The 23,464-nt window shown below is 40.2% G+C and overlaps 1 protein-coding gene across 1 annotated transcript in view; it reads right to left on the bottom strand.

Moving 5' to 3' along the window:
- snx19b (sorting nexin 19b) overlaps nucleotides 1–23,464 on the bottom strand; it is a gene marked incomplete at its 5' end in the record, with an annotated part of 31,060 nt that overhangs the window by 4,854 nt on the left and 2,742 nt on the right. The window contains 10 exons of the mRNA XM_061073551.1: nucleotides 1,038–1,125; nucleotides 1,543–1,727; nucleotides 15,834–15,963; nucleotides 18,912–19,071; nucleotides 19,212–19,305; nucleotides 20,183–20,307; nucleotides 20,498–20,617; nucleotides 20,734–20,834; nucleotides 21,013–21,211; nucleotides 22,061–23,257. Coding sequence (XP_060929534.1) covers nucleotides 1,038–1,125; nucleotides 1,543–1,727; nucleotides 15,834–15,963; nucleotides 18,912–19,071; nucleotides 19,212–19,305; nucleotides 20,183–20,307; nucleotides 20,498–20,617; nucleotides 20,734–20,834; nucleotides 21,013–21,211; nucleotides 22,061–23,257 — 2,399 coding nt within the window. The remainder of the gene's footprint in view (nucleotides 1–1,037; nucleotides 1,126–1,542; nucleotides 1,728–15,833; nucleotides 15,964–18,911; nucleotides 19,072–19,211; nucleotides 19,306–20,182; nucleotides 20,308–20,497; nucleotides 20,618–20,733; nucleotides 20,835–21,012; nucleotides 21,212–22,060; nucleotides 23,258–23,464) is intronic.

Below are 23,464 nucleotides of genomic sequence, written 5' to 3'. Positions count from 1 at the left end.
CCGAGTGTGTTTCTATCTCTGGAGTGAGCTCACACTCTCCCAGGCCGCTTAATTAGATGCATCTGCTTGGTAACGCAAGCCAGCTCCTCCATCATCAAACAATGTGAATTGCATCTGAGTGCACAGAGCACGCAGCCACATGCAAGAGGATCATCCAGCACAGTTTTGGCATCAAAGGGGACATGACCTGTGAGGTGGGCGAATGCTGTGGTGTCATTATTGTTACTAGAGGTGGTCTTTCCAACAGAATCACACTTCTCTCTGTCTCAGATTGGAGCAGAGAGGCCAGAAGAACATGGTGTTTTGCAACGGCGGAGATCTTCTTACTGACATGCCGTACATTATTTACTGGAATTACAATTTCAATATCCTATACATGCTGTAGGATGATTTCATGATAAGAAAACTGCACAGATTTGCCTCTACAGAGTCAGAATTTTGATTATGAGACTTTCACAATGTCGAATCAGAGTTTACAGCCATGCTAGTAGCTCTGTGAGCCTGTTGTTGGGCACAGTGGTTTCTTGCTAACTCCAGCATTTTAACATAAGCCCCTTTTCTACTGGTCAAAACTCTCCAATAACATCTGTCTTTTGGCTGTAATGAGAATGGATACAATCGCTACTCTCTCCCAGGTCAAATGACTCTGCAGTAGATCCGTGTTATTGGGTTTGGCTCCGACAGGGTCTGATCAAAACATGATGCCCTTTATTTTGGCAGTCTAGATGCTGACGAGGCACTTTTGCAGTGCTATGTTATGATGCGCATTGAACATCTGAGCGTTTAAACGTAAACAGCCAAGAACGTTTCAATACTTGGTTTTTACATCTTTGGAACAACGTGCGACAGCTGTTTGTTTTTTGCTTTGTATCATGCAAAGTGCAGCAATAGCAAGGTGAGAGAGCTTCTCAGTTTCTAATGCATTTGTGACATCAAACACAACGCACAGAGGGAAAACAGAACAGCACCATCAACCACCACCATCTTGGCTACATTTCAAAAAGGGAGGGACCATCAAAATTATACAGTATATTCACCTGTTAATGTAGGGGTCTTGAAGAGAGTCCAGTGCCATCTGCCAGCTCAGTTTGCACTTGTCTTGTCCCAACATGTCTGAGACCAGATCTGTAAAAACACAATAATATGGAGAATTATCTATAGTTTTGTAACTGGCTGTGTATGTGTTTGCATATGTTTGTCAGGGTGCATGCATGTGTGTGCACAGCATACAGTACAACACAGCCTAACTGATGCTGGACATTGGAGGCTGTTACTGATATGTTTTGGTGGTTGTGGCTTATTTGTATGTAATGTCTGATAGGGTTATTTTTTTGTTATGCAAGAACATAAAGACTTTTGAGGATTTATTTTAGGTTTTATTCATTGTTGTATGTAATGGAGTTGTTTAGTTTAAAAGGACAACATTTTTTTACTGCAAATTTACAAGTGAAATCACAGCACAGTAGTCTTTAATTGGCCTAGTCACTATTTCCTGTAATTACTATTGACCTCATCTTGTCAGTGCTTGTCTGTTCAATGTACCTGGTAAGAGTCTCATCAGACAGTGCAGGGCTTGTTGTCTGGTGCTGTCCTTCTCCTGCTGGCTGCGGTCAAGTTGAAGGGTCGTAGGCAGAGCTCCACCGGGCCATACAGCCTCCTGTATGACCTGCAGGTAGAACACCCAGAACCCTGTGGACGTCAGGTTGGCTACGCTCACATCTAGCCACCTGAAATTCACAAACACATGACAGTGATATCAAGTTAGAACCAACGTTTAGATCAAGGTAGGGTATATTCTTCCTGTTACTCATGTTTGGAGACCTTGGTTTTGGCCATTACCCAAATATGTGGGGATTTGGAATCTGGGTGGGCTGGAACACTTCTGTCTGCAAAGAAGTGTGTCTAGTGTCTCGTGACCTCGGCAACAGCTGATTAACCTGCTGACTTTAAGGTCCCACAAGACATTCTGCAAGTTCAGTGAGCTGTGACCTTTTCATCACGCCTAACCTGACAAGTACTGACTGATCTTGTCCTCAGACCAGACAATCCTATCAGAGGTAACCCGTGCCTCACTGCATTCCCACACGGATTTGAAAGGCAGGGCTTAGCAGAGGAGCGCAGCCTATAGCACAGTCTGGAAGCAATCTCAAACTGAGCCCATTCCCCGGAAATATTCCATATAACTGTTGGATTTAGGGTCGTATGATCAGTAAATTCAACCCTTGGGTTCTGACCAACCTGACCTTTTCCCCTAACCAAGATTTACCATAGGAGGAGTGGAAACACAGCCAAAGCTAAAAATAACATCAGTGTAGCTCAAGCATTGTATGGGTCAAGCCTGTGAAGGTGACAATTGGCAGTTGTCTTAAAGACGACACAGCTACTACTTACATGCAGAATAATGGTGTTCAATGCCATCAAGGTTTTAGCGTCATTTCAGATCCTGTGAGATTCCAAGACTTGCAGACACCCTGAAATGTTTAATGCCATGCAGATGCTGTGATGCAACATTGTTTAAAGCTTCAGAAAACCAAGGACCTCCCTCAGGGCTTAATGTTCTGCTAAATGTTTGCTTACTTCATGTGGGCCCTAATAAAGTTATTTCATTAGCTTTTTCTGGCCATTCACCAATTTGCAGAGAAGCTTTGGAGGAAAAAGTTGTGCCAGCTGCCATTTCTGGCTTCAACGTTTGTGCTTATTTTCATGGTATTTGTGCAGGAGAAGCCAATCTATAATTTGGCTTCTCCTAGATCTAGATTGGTGTAAAAAACACCATCACTAAAAGTGATTTTGAGTCTTCAAGTTTCAAGAAGATTTTGTCAACATCCCTTGAACCATTTCTCAATAATAAAAAAAAGCTACAACTTCTGAATAGTGGTATTTTAGAGGAATTGCTGTTGTTCTTTCTATGTGACAGCCACAAAATGAGTTTGAGAACACACTGGTTTAAATGAAGATGTCACAACCTTCACTTCAGGGAACAGTTGTTTTTTAAAGCAGACATCAGCAAGCTGTTGATGTTAAGGGCACTGCTGCGCAAACAGTTTTTTTCGATATTGACGTAAACCCACTAAAATTATAACTGAGACTTGTTAGTTTAATGCAGTATCCATCCATCTGTTTCACAAAGGTACAGGGCTAAAATAAATAAATACAGACTGGACAGTAGCTTCTGTAAAGTTGTGCATTTTATTAGAAACACCAGACTGACACTGGGTAGTTCCTCTCGTTGCCTCAGTTCTTCATATCATTGATTCCACAAGAGGTTGGAAACTTTCCTCACTGCCTCACATCATATCTGCAGATTGGCTAGCTGCACAGTTATGCTTCCAATCTGCTGTTCTACCACATGTGGTGACGGAGGGGATCACTGAGGTTCACTGAACTCACTGTCACGTTCACGACACCTTTTGGAGACTTTTACTTTGTTAAGTCGTGTTCTATCCTGCATGAAGTAAACCTTAGAAGATGGTTAACTGCGGCTGTAAAGAGATGAACAAAGTCAATAACAATCATCAGACTGTTACATTCAAACCATGATTGTGCAGATATTAAGGCCCAAAGTGAGTCGAGAAAAACAGTCCTGACACCATCACACCGCCAGCCGCCTGAACTGTTGAAATTTATGTTTGTTATCGTTTATGTATTTATTTGGTCAAAACTGTAAATACATCATTTCTGTGGTATTATTGAATGATGGCACCTTGGATTTCCTTACATTCATTCCAGATCCTTCACTCTCATAAACTACTTGAAAACTAAATGTGATGTTGTCGTTGAGCTTCGACCTTAAGTCCAGACAGAAAACCTGAGGTAGTAATTAAGAGCTGTAGTAAACACACCATTAAAAAGTAATTGGTTTCTATATAATATTTCTTATAAGTTACTGTGAAATACTTGGCTGAAGGGGGGGGGGGGGTCCTCTAACAAAGGTATGTGTTTAGTTTTTACAGGCTTGGGGAGCTGCAGGGAATTTGCACAATAGCTGCAGCATCATTGTAACTAAGAGAATATAGTTGGATTTTATGTTGACTTTAAGGGGACATTTAAGGCAAAAATTAAATTAAAAAATATAGATAGATGCATCTTGTCCTATTTTCTAAATGATGTATAAAAGCGGATAGCATGGGTTTGTTGTAAGGCATCGTAACCTATCACCAGTAATAAGAAATGTATTTTTGTTGTGGCTGATTAAGAACTGAGGAGGTTGATGATGATTTTTGTCTCTTCACCTGAAAATAGAGAAAGACAGAGACAATACCCGGCAGGCAGTTCCACTTAAGAGCTGAAGCGCAGTGAGGGATTATCAGGTTGCCTAAAGTTTTAGCTGATCAATGGGACATTTTTCTATTAAAATATTCCACCCAAATTTGCTCCCTTCTGATCCTTTGGTATGATTTCTAGAGTCAATGAGATTTGAAAGAATTTGGATGTAGTAAGTAGTTTTGTCGCTAATCATAATAAAAACCTGTGTATTCATTTGAAATAAACTGTCAAAATTCAAGATACTGAATTCATGAGAGCACAGAGTGAAAAAAGTCCACACATCAGGTTCTGTAACAGACAGACAGAGCTTGTTGATGGAAAAAAGAAAGGTTCCTCCATGTTGCCTGTTTTACTGGATAACATGACACCATCTACATCCAGAGAGAAACAAGATGTGAAACAGAAAAAAACTTGAGCACAGACTCAGGAAACGGAGTCGAAAACAGCAAATTAACAAATTATCTAATGCCTGAGGTGAAAGTGAGTCTATCCCCATTCATGAGACAAGTCTGTTGTTTTTCTTGCTTTACCTTCCCATATCTTAGGTTTGGCATCTGAGTCTAATGAGTTTAGTTTTACTTCTGCCCAAAATATCAAAGCTTTTTTCAGAGCTTAACACGTGGGAAACATGACACAGAAAGCAGGATCAACACATACAACCTTCTCTGAATTCACTGTGTGCATCACTGTTGTTGGTGAGACAAACACGTGAGAGGAAACAGCAAAAATTAAAAAATGTGAACATGAAGAAGTTAAACGCTATTTCCAGTGTGTTTCAATGAAGAGACCAAACATCAGATCTGTGTAAAGCCATAAGGAGACTGTATCACCCTTATACATGAAACACATGTGTCATTATTTCCATCATGTTTTCTTTGAGGTTTAACTGGCACTCTTTCAATCACGTCATCTCACTGAACCCTCTTCTTTTGCAACTATATCTAGGCAACAGGAACAACAACATCACTAGCTCCTTATCTCAAAAACAAACACAAAAGGCCTCATATTGACGTCAAAGTAATGAGTGGATGGATATAAAGCCAATGACAGGCAATTAAGTTGATGAGTGTTATCTTGGGAGGTGAAGTCAGAGGAGTGGACTCGACAGATTCTACTTCATTCACTCTGTAACATCCTGCTGTGTAGTAAACACCAATTAAGCTGTTGACTGCAGAAATTAAGCTGATGTCAAAAAACACAAAAACAGACGCCCAGAACAGGACCCACGCATCATTACTCTATACCAAATGTGTTGTATGTCTGTACTACCACTATTAAACAAGGACAAACAATATGAAAAAATCAATACAAAATACCTCTCAAAATATGAGCAGCACATTTACATGCACACCAGTTTTTTAATATCAACCCGATTAATATAACTAGTGTCTGTCTGTCTGTTCTCTTGTCCTGTGTTGATGCTCTGGAGCTACCTCAGAATTAGTCCTACAATATACTGTAATTTTGTATTGTTTGTGTGCTGGATGTTATGTGCAGAGTTTTAAAAACAGTCTATGTTGCAGGGTGAAGTTAGAATATGTGTTCATCCTATACCTGGTTTATCTACAATGGAGATTTTATAGTCAAAGTATTTCATAACATGAAACTGAATCGGCTTTATTACTGTTCACATTTGTGGATGATATACTGTATATATATATATATATATGATTTCAGTGTCTTCACAGCACATTTCTAACAATAACACTGAGTCGTAACTACTCAAGTAAGCAAGTCTCCCCTATAGCCTCATTTGGTTGGGATTTATATTCCAGGGGGTTGGTTGAGATCATTTTTCCATCCCCATCATGATTTCAGAGCAACAGCATCAGCAGCACGTTATCAATCTACAAATGACACAATGTGGTTAGTTAAAAAAATATCACTTGACCCCCGTCTGTTTTAACGGCATTTGAATAAACCGGAAAACAGCTAGATATCTGTCTCTGTAAATGATACAGAAATAGAGAGGAAAATATCAGACAAATGTAGTCATAAAATAAAGAAAATCTATAACCAGCATACACATTATAAAAAAAGTTATGCCTTCCCTTTTCCAGAATTAAATCCTATCCAAATGTGGGTGGGGCTGTTAAAGGACAGTCTCACCCCCACAGACAGGCCATTTCAAACAGGAGAAGTAAAAGTCATCGGAAGCAACTGTGTTCAGACGGAGAAGCAGAGATCAAATTAGATGTCAGTCAATGTGATGAAGTGCTAATTGTCCCATGTTCACAGCCAACCCTCAACTCAGAGCCATCACAGTTATAGACAGACGAGACTGCTAAGATTAACACTACATCTGTTAAAATACAACAATCTAATCATGTGCTCGAACCAGACGCTTCATAAGGGAAGAAAAACACTCAAATGACTTTCCATAGGAAAAGTACTGATCGCTAAATCAGAACCACAAAACGTCAGCTGGCAGTGGTGGGATTTAACAAAGTAGGCTTCATATACTTTGTTACTGCACTAACGTATACTTTTCATGTATCTGAATTTCACTTAAGTAGATTTATGTTCAGGTACTTTTCACTCTTACTGCACTTATAAATCAACAAATATCAGTACTTTCTACTTCTACACAATTTATAAATGTACTGTGTTTACAATCTTTCGATTGTTTTTTAATTTTGAAAGTAATCAATAATGAGAGGGGAACTGGTCCAATGATTCAATCAGAGCAGGCAGGTAACAGCAGACTCCACCTCCTTCAATGTGTGCAAAGTGAGTCTGAAGAAGCCATGTAATAGTATATAGATAATGGATGGATAGATCCAATCCTTGCAGGTCTGAACACCACAGATATGAACGGTAACTGCTGCTGTTTTACAGCCGTCTGTCCTGCTGTCTGAGGTCAGCTCTGTCTCTCTGTGTTATGTTTGAGTGTTTGCCGTACAGTATGTGCTGGGCCTGGTTTTACTGGGACACTTTTGGTGTCTCGTTTCCCCGTGGCTGGTCAACACAGACACGTGGCGTCATAATAACCCTCAGCACCAATTCAATCACATGTGGCCAACAGAGATCAACATTAATGACATTTTGGCTCCATGCATGTCACATTAATACCCAAACTGACACAAGACCAACACTGAGATGGGTCGCGAGCGTGCGTGCGCACACACACACACACAGCTGTGTGCTTTCAACCAATTAGAGCTGACAAATGCCAAGTAATTCTATATGAGAGATTGTGGTCAGGTTGAGTCTAACATGGTGCAGCATTATTGCTACCATGAAAACAAACAGCTCTACTGTCAACGACATCTTTCATGCAATAGGAGAGTGTTTAACCAAAGTTCTGCTCTCTCTTGCCCAGACTAATGGGGCTAGAAACAAAGCGTGAAGTGTAACTGTTTTAAAGTCATACTGATACAAATGTGGGGATTTGTCATCAATCTGGTATGTGAGCCTGATAACTTTACAAACTTCATGCAGATTTGTGTGTCCTCATTCCTCATTCCTGGCCTTTTTAGGTAGGCTATACAACAATAATCATAAAGAAAAGTGTTGTGCAGTAGGTGACTGTCGCTGACCTGAGGCCGCCTGAGAGAAAAACATGCGGGCTCTCACGAAAGAACACAGGGACAAAGCCAGCTCTTCTCTCTGCTAGTGATTACCCCAGCTCCTCTGCTGGGCTTGCCAGGAAAGAGATTTTACAGTGCAGGTGACACACTATAATCCTGAGAGGAAAATCCCCTCAAGCATTGCATTTTGAGTTTCCAAAGGTACACAAGCAGCAGGGGTAGAGAGGAGGCAGTGCCAGCCCAAAATGAGCTCAGGAAGAGAGAGAGTTCGACATGGAATACATATCACCTACATATCAAAGTGGATATGATGGGATTAAAAAGCCAACAAAATTAAATGTTTTGTTACCTTGAGTAAAAATAGGGGATTTCTCTGAGTTTGAACATTGCTGGAAACATTTTGGATCATGTTATTACGCAAGTCAACAAAATATATAACATATTTATGGTATTTTTTAGACATCTAAAGGAAGAACTGTTAAATATTATATCTTAAAAGTCACAATGATATTTGAATTCTTATCAAGTTTTTTGTGAGAAAATATAATCTACAATGATACTTGAGCCTCAAGAAATTATTTTTTACCCACTGAGCCATTCTGCCTTAGGAGAGGGTCCACCTAGTGTTTGCAGATTATTCTGCATGGGTCCAGTTGAGATGAATGAATGAATGAAGTACTGTACATGTCCAGTATTCCTGATCACAGAGAGTATGAGGAAATTAAATGATCAACATATATTTACATTTATTTAGAAATCTGGGATATGCAAATGTGAATTGTTTGTTTCCCTTTCCTCAAAGCCACTGCAGAAGTAGAGATCGTACCCAGCCAGAAAACAGATATATAATATTTGGTAACATTATAGTCTCCTCGCAAGCTTGAGTGACATTTGCTTCACGTGCCTCACATACATTATGATTTATTTGCAAGATCTGTTTCCTTTGAAAGCTACTGCATATTTTTTTATCGATAAACCACATCCGCTGAACATTTTTTCTAGTATGCTGAGAAACGGTTTGACACAATAACCAACAAATATATTTCCAGGATGTATATACCAATTTCTTAGCAAAAAGGAATTTCGAGTTTGACATTTAGTCATAACACCCTTCATTTACAAGGCCTCCATTAGTACCATGTGTCTTTAGAAACCTCTGGAAGACACTATGGAGGTTTTTCCACGATCAGGCATATTTATTCAAAGTTGTAAGATAAAGACCAGCTACATTCACAAGTGCTCAAGGGTTTAAATCAACTGATTAAATTAACAACTGTTGGGCTCAGCTCCTAAAATCAGCAGCATCAAGATAAAGGGGGGATGCTTCAAATACTTGGCAGGAAATCAGTAATGTGTGATGCAAGAAAACTCAAATTAATATAAATCAGCTGAGCTGTCCTGAAACTATGTCTGTGTAAGACTCCACCGGGGTTTGTTTTAGTGACCATTTATGGAGAACACAGACAAGTATAACCAGGTCACGTTTGAGCTAAAATAAGCCTACAGCCAGTTTTCAACAGACCTACTTGCACAAGTATGTCTCCGGAGACAGAAGATGAACCATGACTTAGGAGCCACATCTCAGAGCCCCAGCTCAGGTGAGGGTTGAAAACACACCCCAGAGATGTGAAGGGGCCAATGGGCCTTATTTAGTGTTTATTATGCATCAAGTCCACTGCAAACATCCCAGCAGTGTTCCAGCACTGAAGCACATGTCCTTCAACTAACTTTATCAAATGTGGAGACAATAATGACCGGTATTACCTTTCATGTCTGGCCAGGGGAGGATTGCCATGTAACTATAACTTCACAACACTAAATAAGGATAAATGAGGCTGAGGCTGGAAGCACAGAGGCTGAAGGGATAAGTGTGTTTCATAAGCTCGACAGGAAGTTACCCAGGTAATTGATCTATGATGTCCCCTAGACAAAATTAAGGAGGTCTGGAGTCATTCGAACAAACCTGCAGAATACTCTCAGCCTGTAACAGAAGTCTACATTCATAGTTCAGAAATGTCTTCAGAGAAATAATAAAGTAAAAAAGGCTGAAACACAGCGTGAGATACAAGCTGTCTGAATCTGCCTCATCACAGGAACAGCCTGTCTGAGGATACCACACCTCCCCCTCTCAACACAGGCTGGTAGCTCGCACCATTATGTAACAAGGAGCTTTTCCATCCAATGCCAAATCTATCACGTCTGACCACCAGCCCACTCAGCCTCAGAGTGAATTCCTGCTGACAGAAGAAGCTTGGAGCTTCCATGCGGGTTCTTCTGTTTGCATCTCATGTCTGGCATTAGGACCCACATGTCAGCACATAGCACCAGAGCAGAAAGAAAACAAGACTCTGGTATCACCTCCTCACAGCGAAAAACAACCAGATGTTTTATCCCTGGTCGAAGAGAGACCACTGTTTTGGGTCCAATCATTGAGAAGAGTTAGTCCCTGGATTCCCCACATCGCTCTCGCTGAGAATCCTTGGGTCTTCACACTGCAACAAGGCATGAGGTCTTCTGTTATTTTAAGACAGGATGAAAAATGATCTCTGACACTTGTTAAGTCAGGCAGAGCTACAAATGAAACACCATGTCCACAAGAATAAATTCTCGAAATGAAGTCACAACTAGACTAAAACGGTCTCGTCTTCACAGCCAGACACAGATGGCTATTTTAGCTACAAATATTCGTCCAAAGAGTAATTTTAGACCACAGTGCCTGAACCAAATATTCTTCTCTCTCTGGAGAACAAGGTGTCAAGCCAACACCAGACAAACGACAAACTGGCAAATGACATGGGTAAACATCACTCCATATGGATTTGCTCAACACATGACACCATTAGCTAGCTGGAGCCGTAAAGTGTGTCTGCATGGTGATGCACTGTGCTGCAACATTACGTCCAACAAAAATTACATGCCGTTATGCTTACTGATGAAAGCTCAAAAGGAATCAATGCAATGGATCTATGCAACTACCACCCTTCAACAATAGAAAAAAAAACGACCGTCTCCTACACGTCTTTCTCACCCTGTTTTTGGACTCTTCAATGTTTCTCTATAAATAAAGATAAAATGACAAATATAATATAAAATGTTATTTTGTTGTGTGTACATTCATCAGCAGGACATATAACAGTAAATAGAACAGACAATCACTTAAAAAATACATACATCCTTCAATAATTAAGCCATTTGCAATTATTGTTATTATTAATGTTATTGTGATAATTGTCAGTGTTTTTACAATGTTAAGCGCCTTTGAGTACCTTTTAGAAGTGCTATACAAAGAAAATGTATTGTTATTATTAAAAATACTGGTATTGTATACCTTTAATTGCTGAAATTTAATGTTTAAAACAGCATTTCAAGGTGCTCTAATTAACACAAGATTGTTACAGAGGGGGCCTTTCTTCATGAATTGCTATTCATAACAGGTACACTAAGTGTTGCAAATATTTATGTTTGTGGCATATTCAACAGATATGCAATGAAACTGTGGTAAAAGATAATTACTGCCATGGTCAAAGCTTACACCCCAGCCCGTTCACCGTTCAGCTAGTTGTCGACTCGGAAAGAAAAAATAAATTACGACATACTGTGCCAGTGAACTATATAATAAATCATACATTAAAATATACTACTTATAAAAGCCAGTATAATGTTTTGTTTGGTTTATATTGGAGTTCAGACCACATCTTCTGAGTTCTCTCCAAATGCCATAATGTGGTCATTGGCTAAACTGTGCAGCAGTGAGAAAGAAACCACTTTCCCCAAAGCCAAACTGCTTGTTGTTCACCGCCAGTGAAACCCAAGCAACCCACTGGATGTCAGATGGAGATGCCTGTGTATTAATTAACAGTGTAGCTGGAGCAGAGGCAGGGAGAGCAAAAGAAAACGGAGAGTGAAAGCGTTCTCTATGACAACTGTTGACAAGCTCTAAAGCCTCCATGCTCCCCTTCATCCTCACCTCACCACCACCTCATCAAGCTGTGAACTGAATTGTTTATGGAAGTGTTAATATGCGATTTAAGGGAGTAAAAATAAAGGATCATGTCATACAATGACAGGTGCAGCTACAGACTGGTAGGGCAGAGGTGATCCAGTAGAAGGCAAAATCCATCAATTTTATATTTATGGCATCAAATAAAAACATTGTGACATAACATAACTTAACATATTTGCCAGGGAGCAACTTATGGATCTTGATGAAACCACTGACATTTTCAACAACACATGAGTACAGCCACTGTTGTCCAGAGAATGTAAGCCAGTGTCTCAATGTGTATTTTTGACTCATATATCTATCACACACTTTAAAGGCTGACACTGTCCGTGATGCGAAACTGAGTAATTATACAGATTAAGCTTTGCCTCAAGACGATCACCAACTGGAACTTACGCACCTTTTTATATGGAAAGTGAATGAAGCCAAACATTTACCGACACATTTTAGAAAAAAGAACGTTAAGAATCCTTAGAAATGCTTGTGATGTTGTCACAAAGTGGCTATACTCTGCTTCATCTAGACACAGTTCATCTAAAAACTGACAACAATCTGGCTCCAATTGGAATTTCCATCCAGACTGTCTAAGAGAAAAAAACTATACTGATCTTGTCTCACTTTCCAGTCCATAAAAATCAGACATCTCCCAAACGACAGCTTCACCTTGGACCTCATTTATATGAGCAGAGAGCCGTCATTTCCAGCCAGATCTGTCCCAAAAACACACAGGATTTGGCCACCGTACATTGGGTCCTGGTTTCACAGAAGCACACACTTGCTTTGTTCACTTTGGGTTCTGAATTAGATTCTGGGATATGTGCATCCACTGAAACAGTGGACTGGCCTGGATACATTGATTTTGCTGCCTTCAGCTTTCATTTCCCTCCAGCCAACAGCTGTCCAAAAAAAAGCTCAATGAGATATTGTGTGGATAAATGTCTATTAATGAGAAGAATGGACCAAAACAGACAACAGGTCCACTTCTAATTTTAAAAAACAGGTGTGAGCAGTAATGCACAATGAGGTGTATGGCTTGTTATAACATAAAGGACAGAGTGAAAGCACAACCACTTCCTCCACTGAGCTCCTCAGTTATCTCCCGTACGTAGGTTTTATCTACAGTAGGTTCGTTTCTTGATTGAAGATACTCTACTGAGTGCCATTCTACTTTCTTCATCATCCCAACATCTCATAGTGTCTTATCACCCCTGCAGTTGGAGAACTGAAGAAGCCTCTTGGATGAGAGGTGAAACATAAGCGAGTCTGCACCATGATGCTGGATCCACCAACACTGCTGCCCTGCAGCTAAACTGGCAGCTTTCAGGATTAGCTACGAATGGAAAAATATAAAATACCAACATCTTTTGTCTTTTGTGTTTCTTAATTCGATGGAGTGCATTCAGATATTCCCAAGCATTGTTCTGGTAAACATCATTTAACACTGGCTAAAACCCAAAGGTTGTGGCCAGGACACATTAAAGCACCCTGACATATGCTAACATTTTGAACAATTATTCACATCATTCTTTAATCCCTTTTTCCATTTACAAGAGAGGTTTTTAAATTGAGCTTTTGTGTAATTTTTTTCTAGGTATTCCTGCTTGATTTCTGCATTTCGCTTTTATGTAACTCCATGCCGGGAAAGTTTTATTGTTCATTTGTTTTGTTTTTATTTATTGATGTTTTTTTGTAAATGGTAAGTGGTCTGTATTTATAAAGCGCTTTCTTGGTCTAGATGACCACTCAAAGCACTTTACAGTAACGTTTTTTCCCATTCACACACTCATTATACATATCATACAGTGCATCTATTGGCAGCACATTTTCAAAGCGAATGTCAGGGGCAATTTGGGTTCAGTATCTTGCCCAAGGAAACTTCAGCACGCGGAATAGGCTGGGATCGAACCTTCAGGTTAAAGGCTCACCCCCTCTACCAAAGTGGTCTATCTATCACTTTGCATTTGCTTCAACTCTTCTATAAAAATAATAAATGAACAGAACGAACATGTGGTGTTTCTATTACAAGCAATTCAAAGCATCTTGTCTCCTCTGCACAGAGAAATCAGTTGATGAGAGGAGATACCTGCCACACTGAGAGCTGTCACTGCCATGTTGACAGACTGCTGCCTAATATAGATGAGGCTAAACAAAAGTACAAGGTCGTTCATGCTTGGCTGGTGGAACTTCTTAAAATAGAGGGGCCCGGCATCAATGTGAAGCAATTATACTCTGATACTGACACCCCAGGGAACGTGAGGTCACAGCACGAACAGTAGAACCTGAGAACATTGTCTACATGTTCAGTTTACTGGCAGCACGAGATATGTACCTCACTGTTTATGTCAGGCATTCTCTTAAGGGCCAAATAGTGCAGGCATGCATGTGCACATAAACTGCAAATGCAGAAGTGAAAAGCCTTCCATATTTTTCAAAAAGCTGTTTTGTTTCTGTATTAATAACTGCATGGCAAGTGATGCCACAGAGTTTTTAAGAAATAGACCTCTGCAAGGAATCAGTGTCGCTTTCGAATATCAACACTTTAGACCATTCAAAATTACAAAAGCCTGTATATAAGTCCCTATGGCTCATTAACAGCTCTCACTCCCTGTGGAATCTCCACTAAGAAACATATGTCTCCATATCCTGACCTGGCTGAGGATAAAAATTCCTCCTATGCATAAGTTTCCATTGCATATTTTGTTGCATGAGAAAAAGCCAGTAAAAGCTCTTTGAGAAGACAGAGTCATTCAGTGGCAATCGACGTGAGGGGGGAGATAACAAATGCTATGCTTTATGGCAGCATTAGTCAGGAGGAAAGATGGTTGTGCAAATGCAGCGGCTATCTGCTGATAACCAAGAATAGGTAAAGTCAATGTTTGTGTCGAATCTCAGTGAGGTTTTTTCTCTGTTATATTACAATATCATATTATAATCATCAGTGTTATGTTTGGCAGTTCCATGGATTGAAGTGCCTTTAGATTTTCTGCAACTAATCAGCCTGCAGCCTTGGCCACAAGAGGGAGACAGATTTATTGGTGCAACATCATCTGTGATACTGGCTAGGACAGGGTAATAAAACAACCATCACAAATTATCACAGTTTTCATCAACAGCAATATAAATTGTAAGGACTTAGTAAGCGTAGATAGATTTGGGAGTCTGATTAGCATGACAGCACCAGCAAGATTATACCTAAGTCTTTTTTTTAAGTGTCGCCACTTGGCTGCAGTTATTTCAGGCTAACAATGTCAAGCTCCAATATAACAATGCTCTTTCAATGATCACAAGAAAATATGAGTTGCATGTACTGAATCACATCTAAAAAACACTTCACTACATCATTTTTACCACAGATAATATTTCTACAACAAATGTGCAAGGATTGACCTGCATCAGTCCAAGAACACCATTAGTTAGCTGTGTCTCCCATTCCACTGATATTCATGAGGAGGAGTATCTGTCATACAACCACCATCTTTGCTGTGATGGAGTTTTCTTCCCAGGGATCTGTATGTGGTTCGTCTCTCTTTAATCATCACTGATCACACACCCTGGGAAAGACTCTGCAATTCATGGCTGGACAGAGAAATATCTGAGCTACTTTATTTAGATGGCTGCCATTGCACCCAGAAATACAGCAAAAAATGGCAGGATGGATTTAACTGAGATAACTCACAGTACTATATATAATTTGTCCCTGCTCAGCAAAGCCAACGAGTGATGGTGCAGAGGAAGGTTTAGATGGATGAGAAATGAAAGAAAAACTAACATATTTGGGGAAATTAAATGAAACCTGAGCTCAGAGGACAAACCCTTTCCTGTTGTCAGTGTGTATGTAAAGATGGAAGACATGATGGCTCCCAAAAGTGAAGCCAATGTGTCATGTGTGAAGCACAAACACCAGCGAAAGTCCAGACCCAAATGTGTTGAATGGAAGATGCACAATCATGGATAAACTGATTTTGGATGCATTTGACATCTGCTATTAGACATGTGACTGAACTTGTGTATTTCAAATGAATGTGGCATTTCACCTGTTAATAAAGGTCCCAAACAGCAGCCTGACGGTCCTCTGAATGTTTTCAGTGCACAGCCAGCTCCACTGCTCCTTCATCAGCAGACACAGGATGTTCAGAGCCACCTCAGCCAGCGCCATCTCAGAGGCTGTGCCCACGACATACAAGACACAAGAAAAACACTCGGTTTTACTCTGCAGACTCATAAATTCCTTACTGTGTTAGATAGACTGACAGACAGATTACAAAATTATGTTGTCTTTTCTTCAGTGTGCATCTGATAAACCGTCTGGTTCTGTTGTTACATCAGCACTACATAGATTCATTAATACTGCCCTCATGTGGCAGAAACGGAGAAATTACTGACAGTTGGTGATTATTGCCGTGAACCGGATCGCCTGTTCGTAATGAATTCAAGAAAATTTCCTTGATTACTGATATAAATTACATGATTAGAAATCTTTTGAGTTTTAAATTCCAAAGAAGGTGATAAAATAAAATATTCCATATAAATACAATTTCTATACTACTGAGTTAATAGCACTGAAATAGTGTACTTTGGAAACCATCTATCTATGATTTGACTTGAATTCTTCAATTCATTTTAATTTTCTATTCAGAGTGATGAGTTTAGATATACAGTGCATTTTCAATGGTACTTTCTACATTTTACGACATTATTTCTTCTTGGGTCATGTGACTCACAACTTAAACCATGTTTGAAACTTGAACCAGTTTACAATTTTCAATTTTGGTGTTTGAGTTAGCTAATTCTGAGAATAACAGCTGTTGGAAAAAATTGTTGACTATAATTTGAATATTGAAAAAAATCAGTACTATTCAAAAATGCATTTTAATTTGTTTTATATACGTGTTCTGCGTGGTTCTTTCTCGGCCTTCTTACCTCGGCCTACATGCATGTGAAAACATAACGCCTTAGCTGCACTAGGTGCGTGTGTAGCGCATGACAGCTGCAAGTCTTTTTTTACAATGTGTTTGTGTTTACCCTTGTTTTGAGAAACGGGGAGGGAAATTCCAACTACATATATTTGGAAAGAAAGGCCATTGATTTAGTATCAGTAATTCAGCAGGGATTGAATGTAGGTATTGGGTTGCTTAAAATTCAGTGTAATGTTAACACACTGCTGTTATATTGGTTGTGGAACATTGCAGCATCTGTTCAGAACACTTCATTCAACCTTCATTCACTCGGACTGTCTGGAAAAAGACAGTCAGAGTGAGTGAGAAAATGGCCAGATGCCTGAACAAGGAATAAATGCATTTGGGATGCAATTAAACAGAGAAGTTCTTATTCCAATGTCAACCAAATGCAAAGATCGTTTCCATACGATGTGAATGAGTGACAGACAAAGATGGAGCGGTGACGTGCGTGATGCAACAAGCGGGACAATCTCAGAGGTAAAGACAGCTAAGGGGTAGAGTTGGGGCGAAGGCATGGGTCCCAAATGATAGCACCTTAAGGACTCAATCTCTGGTTTGATGAACAAGGATTAAACTGGTGTCATGTCTGTAAAAAGCAAGCACAGCTCATCAATAGCCCAATAGCCTCCTTTCAGTAAAGAATGGTGGGGGCAGCATCATGCTGTGGGGTTGGTTTTGAATGGGAGACTAGTCAGGTTTTAGGCAAGGCTGATCAGAGCAAAGTACAAAGACATCCTTCACAGAAACTGGGTCCAGAATGCTCAGGACCTCAGGCTAGGCTGACAGTTCACTGTCCAACGGGACTATGACCCTGTAAAATCACAGCCTTGACAATGCAGCATTGGCTTGCTCAGACTTGAACCCGGTCAAATATCTCTCGAGACACCTGAAAATCGACAGCCCCCATCCAACCTGACAGAGTTGGAGAAGATCTGCAGATAGAATCGTAGAAAAAGCCCAAATCCCCAAATGGATGCATACAACAATGTGATATTAAAGTTCTTCCTTTTTAAAGAAAATTAAACTGGACACAAATGTATTTAAAACATTTAAGCATGAACCTAGAATAAAACAAAAGGAGAAATGTTCACTTTCACTTCTCTCCTCCACTTAGTCCCACTTTCATATGGTGCAGCTGTCTTCCTCTCCAATGAGTCAAGTTATATAATGCTGAAATGTAAAACATTATTCAACACATATAGTTTCCATCAACAAAGATGGCTGTTTGCCAAAGCCGAGCAGAGTCCAAACTGGGTTCAGCTGCAGGCTGACCCATGTCACTGTTTTTGGAAACTTTTTGGTTTGGAAAGAACAAAAAAATAAAAAAAACAGGTCTGTCGCATCAAGTCAATTCCTGAGCTTATGTCTGTTCAGCTACAGCAGCATGCCAAAGGTTGCCAAATTATATAACCTGGTCTGGTGAGTCTGATGAGTGACTGCAAAACACAAGCTGCTTTCGATCAGAGGGCGCTGCTGTAATTGTGATCAGATGGTGGATGGAAACTGGTGAGTGAAGCAGACAGGAAAGAAGGAAGACACAACAGGGAGTGAGTCAGCTTGCTGGTCCGACACGAAGGAAAACGAAAGCAGACAAGCCAGAGTGACGCAGACAAGCAGACATGATGATTGCACAGATAATGATGAGAGGCCTGGAGGTTAAAGGATAAGACTTTAAATATTTGATGACAATATGAAGAATACAGAAAATTGCTGGCCTTATCATTTAAGGCTCTAGACAAATTTGGGATTTCAGGTAAATTACAATATTTGATCAAAAATATTCAGGATCATCAATCCAGCTGTAGCAGCTCTCTTTGTAATATACGCTTAACATCTGGTGTCAACACTGTTATGACAGGTCCTCCAGCAGTCTAGAAGGAAGCCATCAACAGTTCAAATCTCAGAACCTGTCCTCAGTCAGTAGACGCAGCAGAGAACAAGCAGTAACTCGGCTTCATATGGTGTTGTGTTGGCAGTTGGGTGTGAAGACCTGTGATGATAAGGGTTTTACTTTTAAACTGGTGTTCTCTGAAGTGAGTCCTCTGATTAAAATGACCAACAGTCACTCTGGGAAATTTACCAACTAACAACCTGACTGGCCTTTGCATAAGGCCAGTGTTTCCCATTTCAGGTATCTAGACAGTTTGCTCTTACCACGCTCCTGACTCTGCTTTCCTCTCAAGCTGTCATCCAGATAGCCTCTGAATTCTCTGCCCACTGGGCTCTCCTCCCTCTCCGACTCAACTCTGATACACAGTTTTTCTTGTTCGGTGATAAAGGCTTGCAAATCTCCCAAGGACATCCTGCTGAAAACCTTCGAGGGAACAGAAAAGGTGAAAAAATGAAATTATCGGGTCAACCAGCAAACAAAATGCAACAGAACTGAGTAAAATGTAGTTACTGTAGATTTCAACCAATTCTGAAAAATCAGTCGTTCAAATGTAAGACACTTACTGTGCTGGTTTGCTCCAAACTGAACAAAACTGGTGGTCTTATGTCAGAGCCGTTCATAGAGGGACTGTTCTTACTACTGAACTTCAGACGAGACCTGAGAGTAAAAAAAAAGTTTTCACCACAAAGGTAAAATCAATACGTCCCATAATCCTGTTGTTCTCTGCTATGAATGTTCTCTTTTTTTACGTCCAAAAAAGAGCGGGTTCAGACTCCCCAAATCCTGATTGTGGTTGAATGCACTTATTTCAAGTCTCTTTCGATAAAAGCGTCAGTGAAATTAAATGTAATGTAATCCCCTTTCATGCAAGACAAGATCCCCACAAAGTCACTTACAGTATTTTTTCATCCTAATTGTATTGCACGGTTGCTGCTCCCCTACAAAGTAGAGTGCTGCATTAGGCAGGGTTTTTCTGGACCACAAGACCAGAGGGGACCGGGCTTCTGAAGTTGGGTCCCATTATTTTGGAACAATCTTACATAGGCATTAATCAATGCTATATCTACATTTTCTAGTCTTGATTTTCCAATGTCATGCTCTTTGTACCTTTGTTTTGAAAGGTGCTTTATAAATAAAGCTTCAGTATTATTACTATTTATCAGAGTATGAAGAGAAAACATCTGTAAATAGAATTACCACCTTGTGGTTGTTTGCCTCAGCCGACCAATCAATTTGAAGGAAATTTGTTCACAAACTCTTTTTCAGTCATAGTGCTCACATGGTGAAAAGTGTTTCTGCGTAATGATGTAATAGTGAAGTTGACCTCTGAACTTTTGGATATAATATGTAACCATTTTGTCTTGATGAGTATTTAAGGGACATTTTGTCATAACTATGGCCAAAAAACATGTTTATTTGGAGACAGTGACCTTTGACAACTAAATTATATTAACTAACCTATTGTTTGCATTCATTTTGCTATTTTTTTATTGTGAAGCCCCTTGTGTTTGCTATAATTGGTTATTTGTATTACTTGCTCTTCTTGTCCAAACTTATTTTCCAACCATCCACCTCTGCTTCGTTATCCTCTGTGGGGCTTTGAGGCTCTGAACGAGGAAAGGCTGTCTTCAGGGTGTCCACGATGGCATTCACCATAATCTACACACACAAAACACACACGTGCTGCATTTTAAATCTATTATGACCTCAGCAGAGGCTTAGACCATCAAACAAGTTTTTATCATGTCTTTACATTGTGGCTGATTATAGTTATTACTAAGCATATACAATATTCTTACTGTGAATTCAACTATTCAGCTCTACCACAGTGAAATATTAAGGATCAAACCTTGTCTATGCGTGACACAATGAAAGGTTTCTTGACAAAGGCAATCCTGGCGTCTGTATTGAGAGCCAGAAACTCCTGCATCTCCTCACTATTGGCTATTTCAGGGATGGCACAGAGTTGCTGAAAAAGAGAACAGAATGTCAGCTTACAACCTCAAAGATCAAAAGCTGTGTAAAATGTGCATATATATATAAAAATCCTTAATTCTTTAAGTGATAAAATATCAACCCACCAACCTTCAAAAAGGTTTCTAGCAGTCCTTTCCGGGCCTCAATCTTGTCACTGTCCATGTTCCCAAATGGCATGTCTGGAAATATTTTCCTTGGACCTTTTACACCTACAGCACAGTAAGATAACAGTAAAATTAAGGTTGTTGGCTCAAGTAACAAACATAAATAGGACAAAACGATAAAAGATAACTTGGCCACAGAGCACAGTAGTGGCTCCTAAGATCCACGAGAGATTTCTAATTTTTAATTTCTTACATAAAATAGACAAAAAGGACAGACTCCTACCTTTGCTGAGTTTCCTTAGGTCAGTTTTCTCTTCCAGCCGTGTTTGCAGGTTGAGGAACTCGCTGTATCGTCTGTTGACCATGTGATAGGCTACTGGCTGAATGCGAGAGGGATTCTCTAAAGTTGTCTGTACGACTTCGGCATCATCAGAGCCGGACTGGAGGCTTCCTGGGCTCTCAAAACCCATTGCTGTCTCATACTGAACACCAACACAAACAATGGTAAAGCTTAACATATTCTGTTGATTCCTGTCAGAACATCCTGCAGTTTGTGGCACAGCTTGTGAAATGTCTTATGGCCTAATGCTATTGTACCAATGTTCAATACAATTTAGTTTTAAAAACAATGCAGTTTAACAGATTGTGTCCAAAATGCCAACATTAGAACTAAATTCCGATATAAATAGTTTTGACCTAGATAATTTAACATTTTAAAATTTAAAACCAGCATAAAGCATTAATTGTACGAGGGAAATAGAGGCCACTTTTCTTCATATTATTGCTTCTTATTTCCATTTGGCACTTCGTCAGCTTCTTTGAGCTGAAGTTGATTAATGGAAGTGAGGTGTGTCACAGCACTCAAGTCAAACGTGCTTCAGCTCTGAAGTTGACACTTTCAAACATAATTTACGAATGTAAAGTAAACCTCTATGGGTCTTGGACAATGATGAAATAAGAATAAATACATCACGTTGGGCTGTGGCAAACCACATTTCCAATTGCATTCTTCTCTTTGTTGGTACGTTGGTATATTTGTTGGTGCATTTCCTTCAAAAAGTCTCAATCAGTAGAACGGCATTTATGGTTGCACAAGCCTGTGCATATGCATGAATAACTCAAGGAAAATGGGGTTGATCCATTTAACATAACATTACAACACAGCACTGTTAGTAGTCAAAAACTCCACTATTCTTCATTTGTAACTCTTCTTTGAAACTTTTCTTTCCCTTTGGATTATCATATTTCAGCCCTTTATCAGCCTGGAAAAGTACAGGGTCGCAAATTAACAAAATAATGATTGGTGAACAGAGGAAGTGGACACTTCTTACTTTTATAGTGTATAATGTGTAGGGGTGTGAGCCAGTGCCTCTGTGTTCCTTAGCTGTGATGGTACCAGTGATGCGGAGGTTCTGAATGATGACTGGTCCATCTGGGCTGCTGAGGGGCTGGAAGCTGAATGATGGCATGGGAGAAGTGACCTGCGAGGGACTGACTAGTTCATTAGGGTTACCCAACCCAGTCTGTTCTACGCTCAGGAGAAGCTCCCTGGTTGGGTTTACTGGTGGGGAACTGGCTTCCCTCTCCAGGTCCGGGAGGCTGCTGACACTTGGAGTCCCCTGTGATGCCCCTACTGATGAGGGGCCATAGCCATTTGGATTTTCTGAATTCACAAGTACGCTTTGGCGGGAGCCATCCAATGGACAGGGACAAACATCCTCCAAGTCCAGACCAATGTTATTTTCAACAGATGTGGTAAACTCTTTGCATCTGTCATCCAAAGCCTCCTCTTGGCCTATCATGACCAGTGAATCGGTGGGACTCTGTTTATATTCAGCCAAAGGAGAATCAAGGTCCGAATCATTTTCCTGGTAAAATGGGTTTGACTTGCTTCCTCTCAAGAAATGCTCTAGAAAGGGTGGAGGACTTTCTTCTTCTTCAGTGTTATTCTGTGGACAGTCCACCTCCACTGAGTCGAAGACGTCATAGGTAGCAAGCTCAGCCATCTCTGCCTCAGGGAACATTTCAGTCTGTGCTCGTGCTTGAGGAATTTCAGTATTCCTTTGAGGAACCTGTGCAATCTCTTGTAATGCAGGGAGATCAGATTCATCTGTTGGTGGTGATGGAGTCATCGGCTCTGTCGCAATGCATTCCTGGGGTTTGCTGGACCTCCCAAATATTTCAATTATAAGGATGTTTAACCAGTCAGGGTCAGACAGTTTGTCAAAAAGAGGGAGAAGAACATTGCAGGTGATGAGCTCTCCAACAACAAACCGTCCAGTTTGGGTCTCCAAGTGCGGCAATGGCACCAAAACATGCATTAACAAATCTACAAATCCTCTGGTGTAGTTTAGCTCCGCTTTGTCATTGGTCATGGCAAGATGAGGTGTGGTAAGACTGGAATAAGCTTTCCACAACCGGTCACTTTCACGATTCATGGTCATCCGCTGCTCGGTCACCAGCTCCTTCGCTCTGATGTAGTCCTGCAGGTGGCAGCCAAACAGATCGAGGATCCTCTGAGTCAGCTCCTGCAATGATTTGAAAAGTTTATCTAGCCCCTCTGAAGTCCAATTGTTTAGAAATTAAAATTAAAGGGTCTTCCAGAAGTAAATGTGGTTTCTATTAATTCTGTTTCTATCATTAAGAGTGTCAATATTGCTGCAATGGCCCTTTTGTTCATTTACAAATTAATCTACGACAGAATACAGTGTGTAAAAAGTGAAGGGGTCTGAAGC

Source organism: Limanda limanda, chromosome 6 (assembly GCF_963576545.1).
Source record: "Limanda limanda chromosome 6, fLimLim1.1, whole genome shotgun sequence".
Lineage (NCBI taxonomy): Eukaryota > Metazoa > Chordata > Actinopteri > Pleuronectiformes > Pleuronectidae > Limanda > Limanda limanda.
Note: the sequence above shows the minus strand (reverse complement) of the source record. Positions and strands in the feature narration are given on the sequence as shown.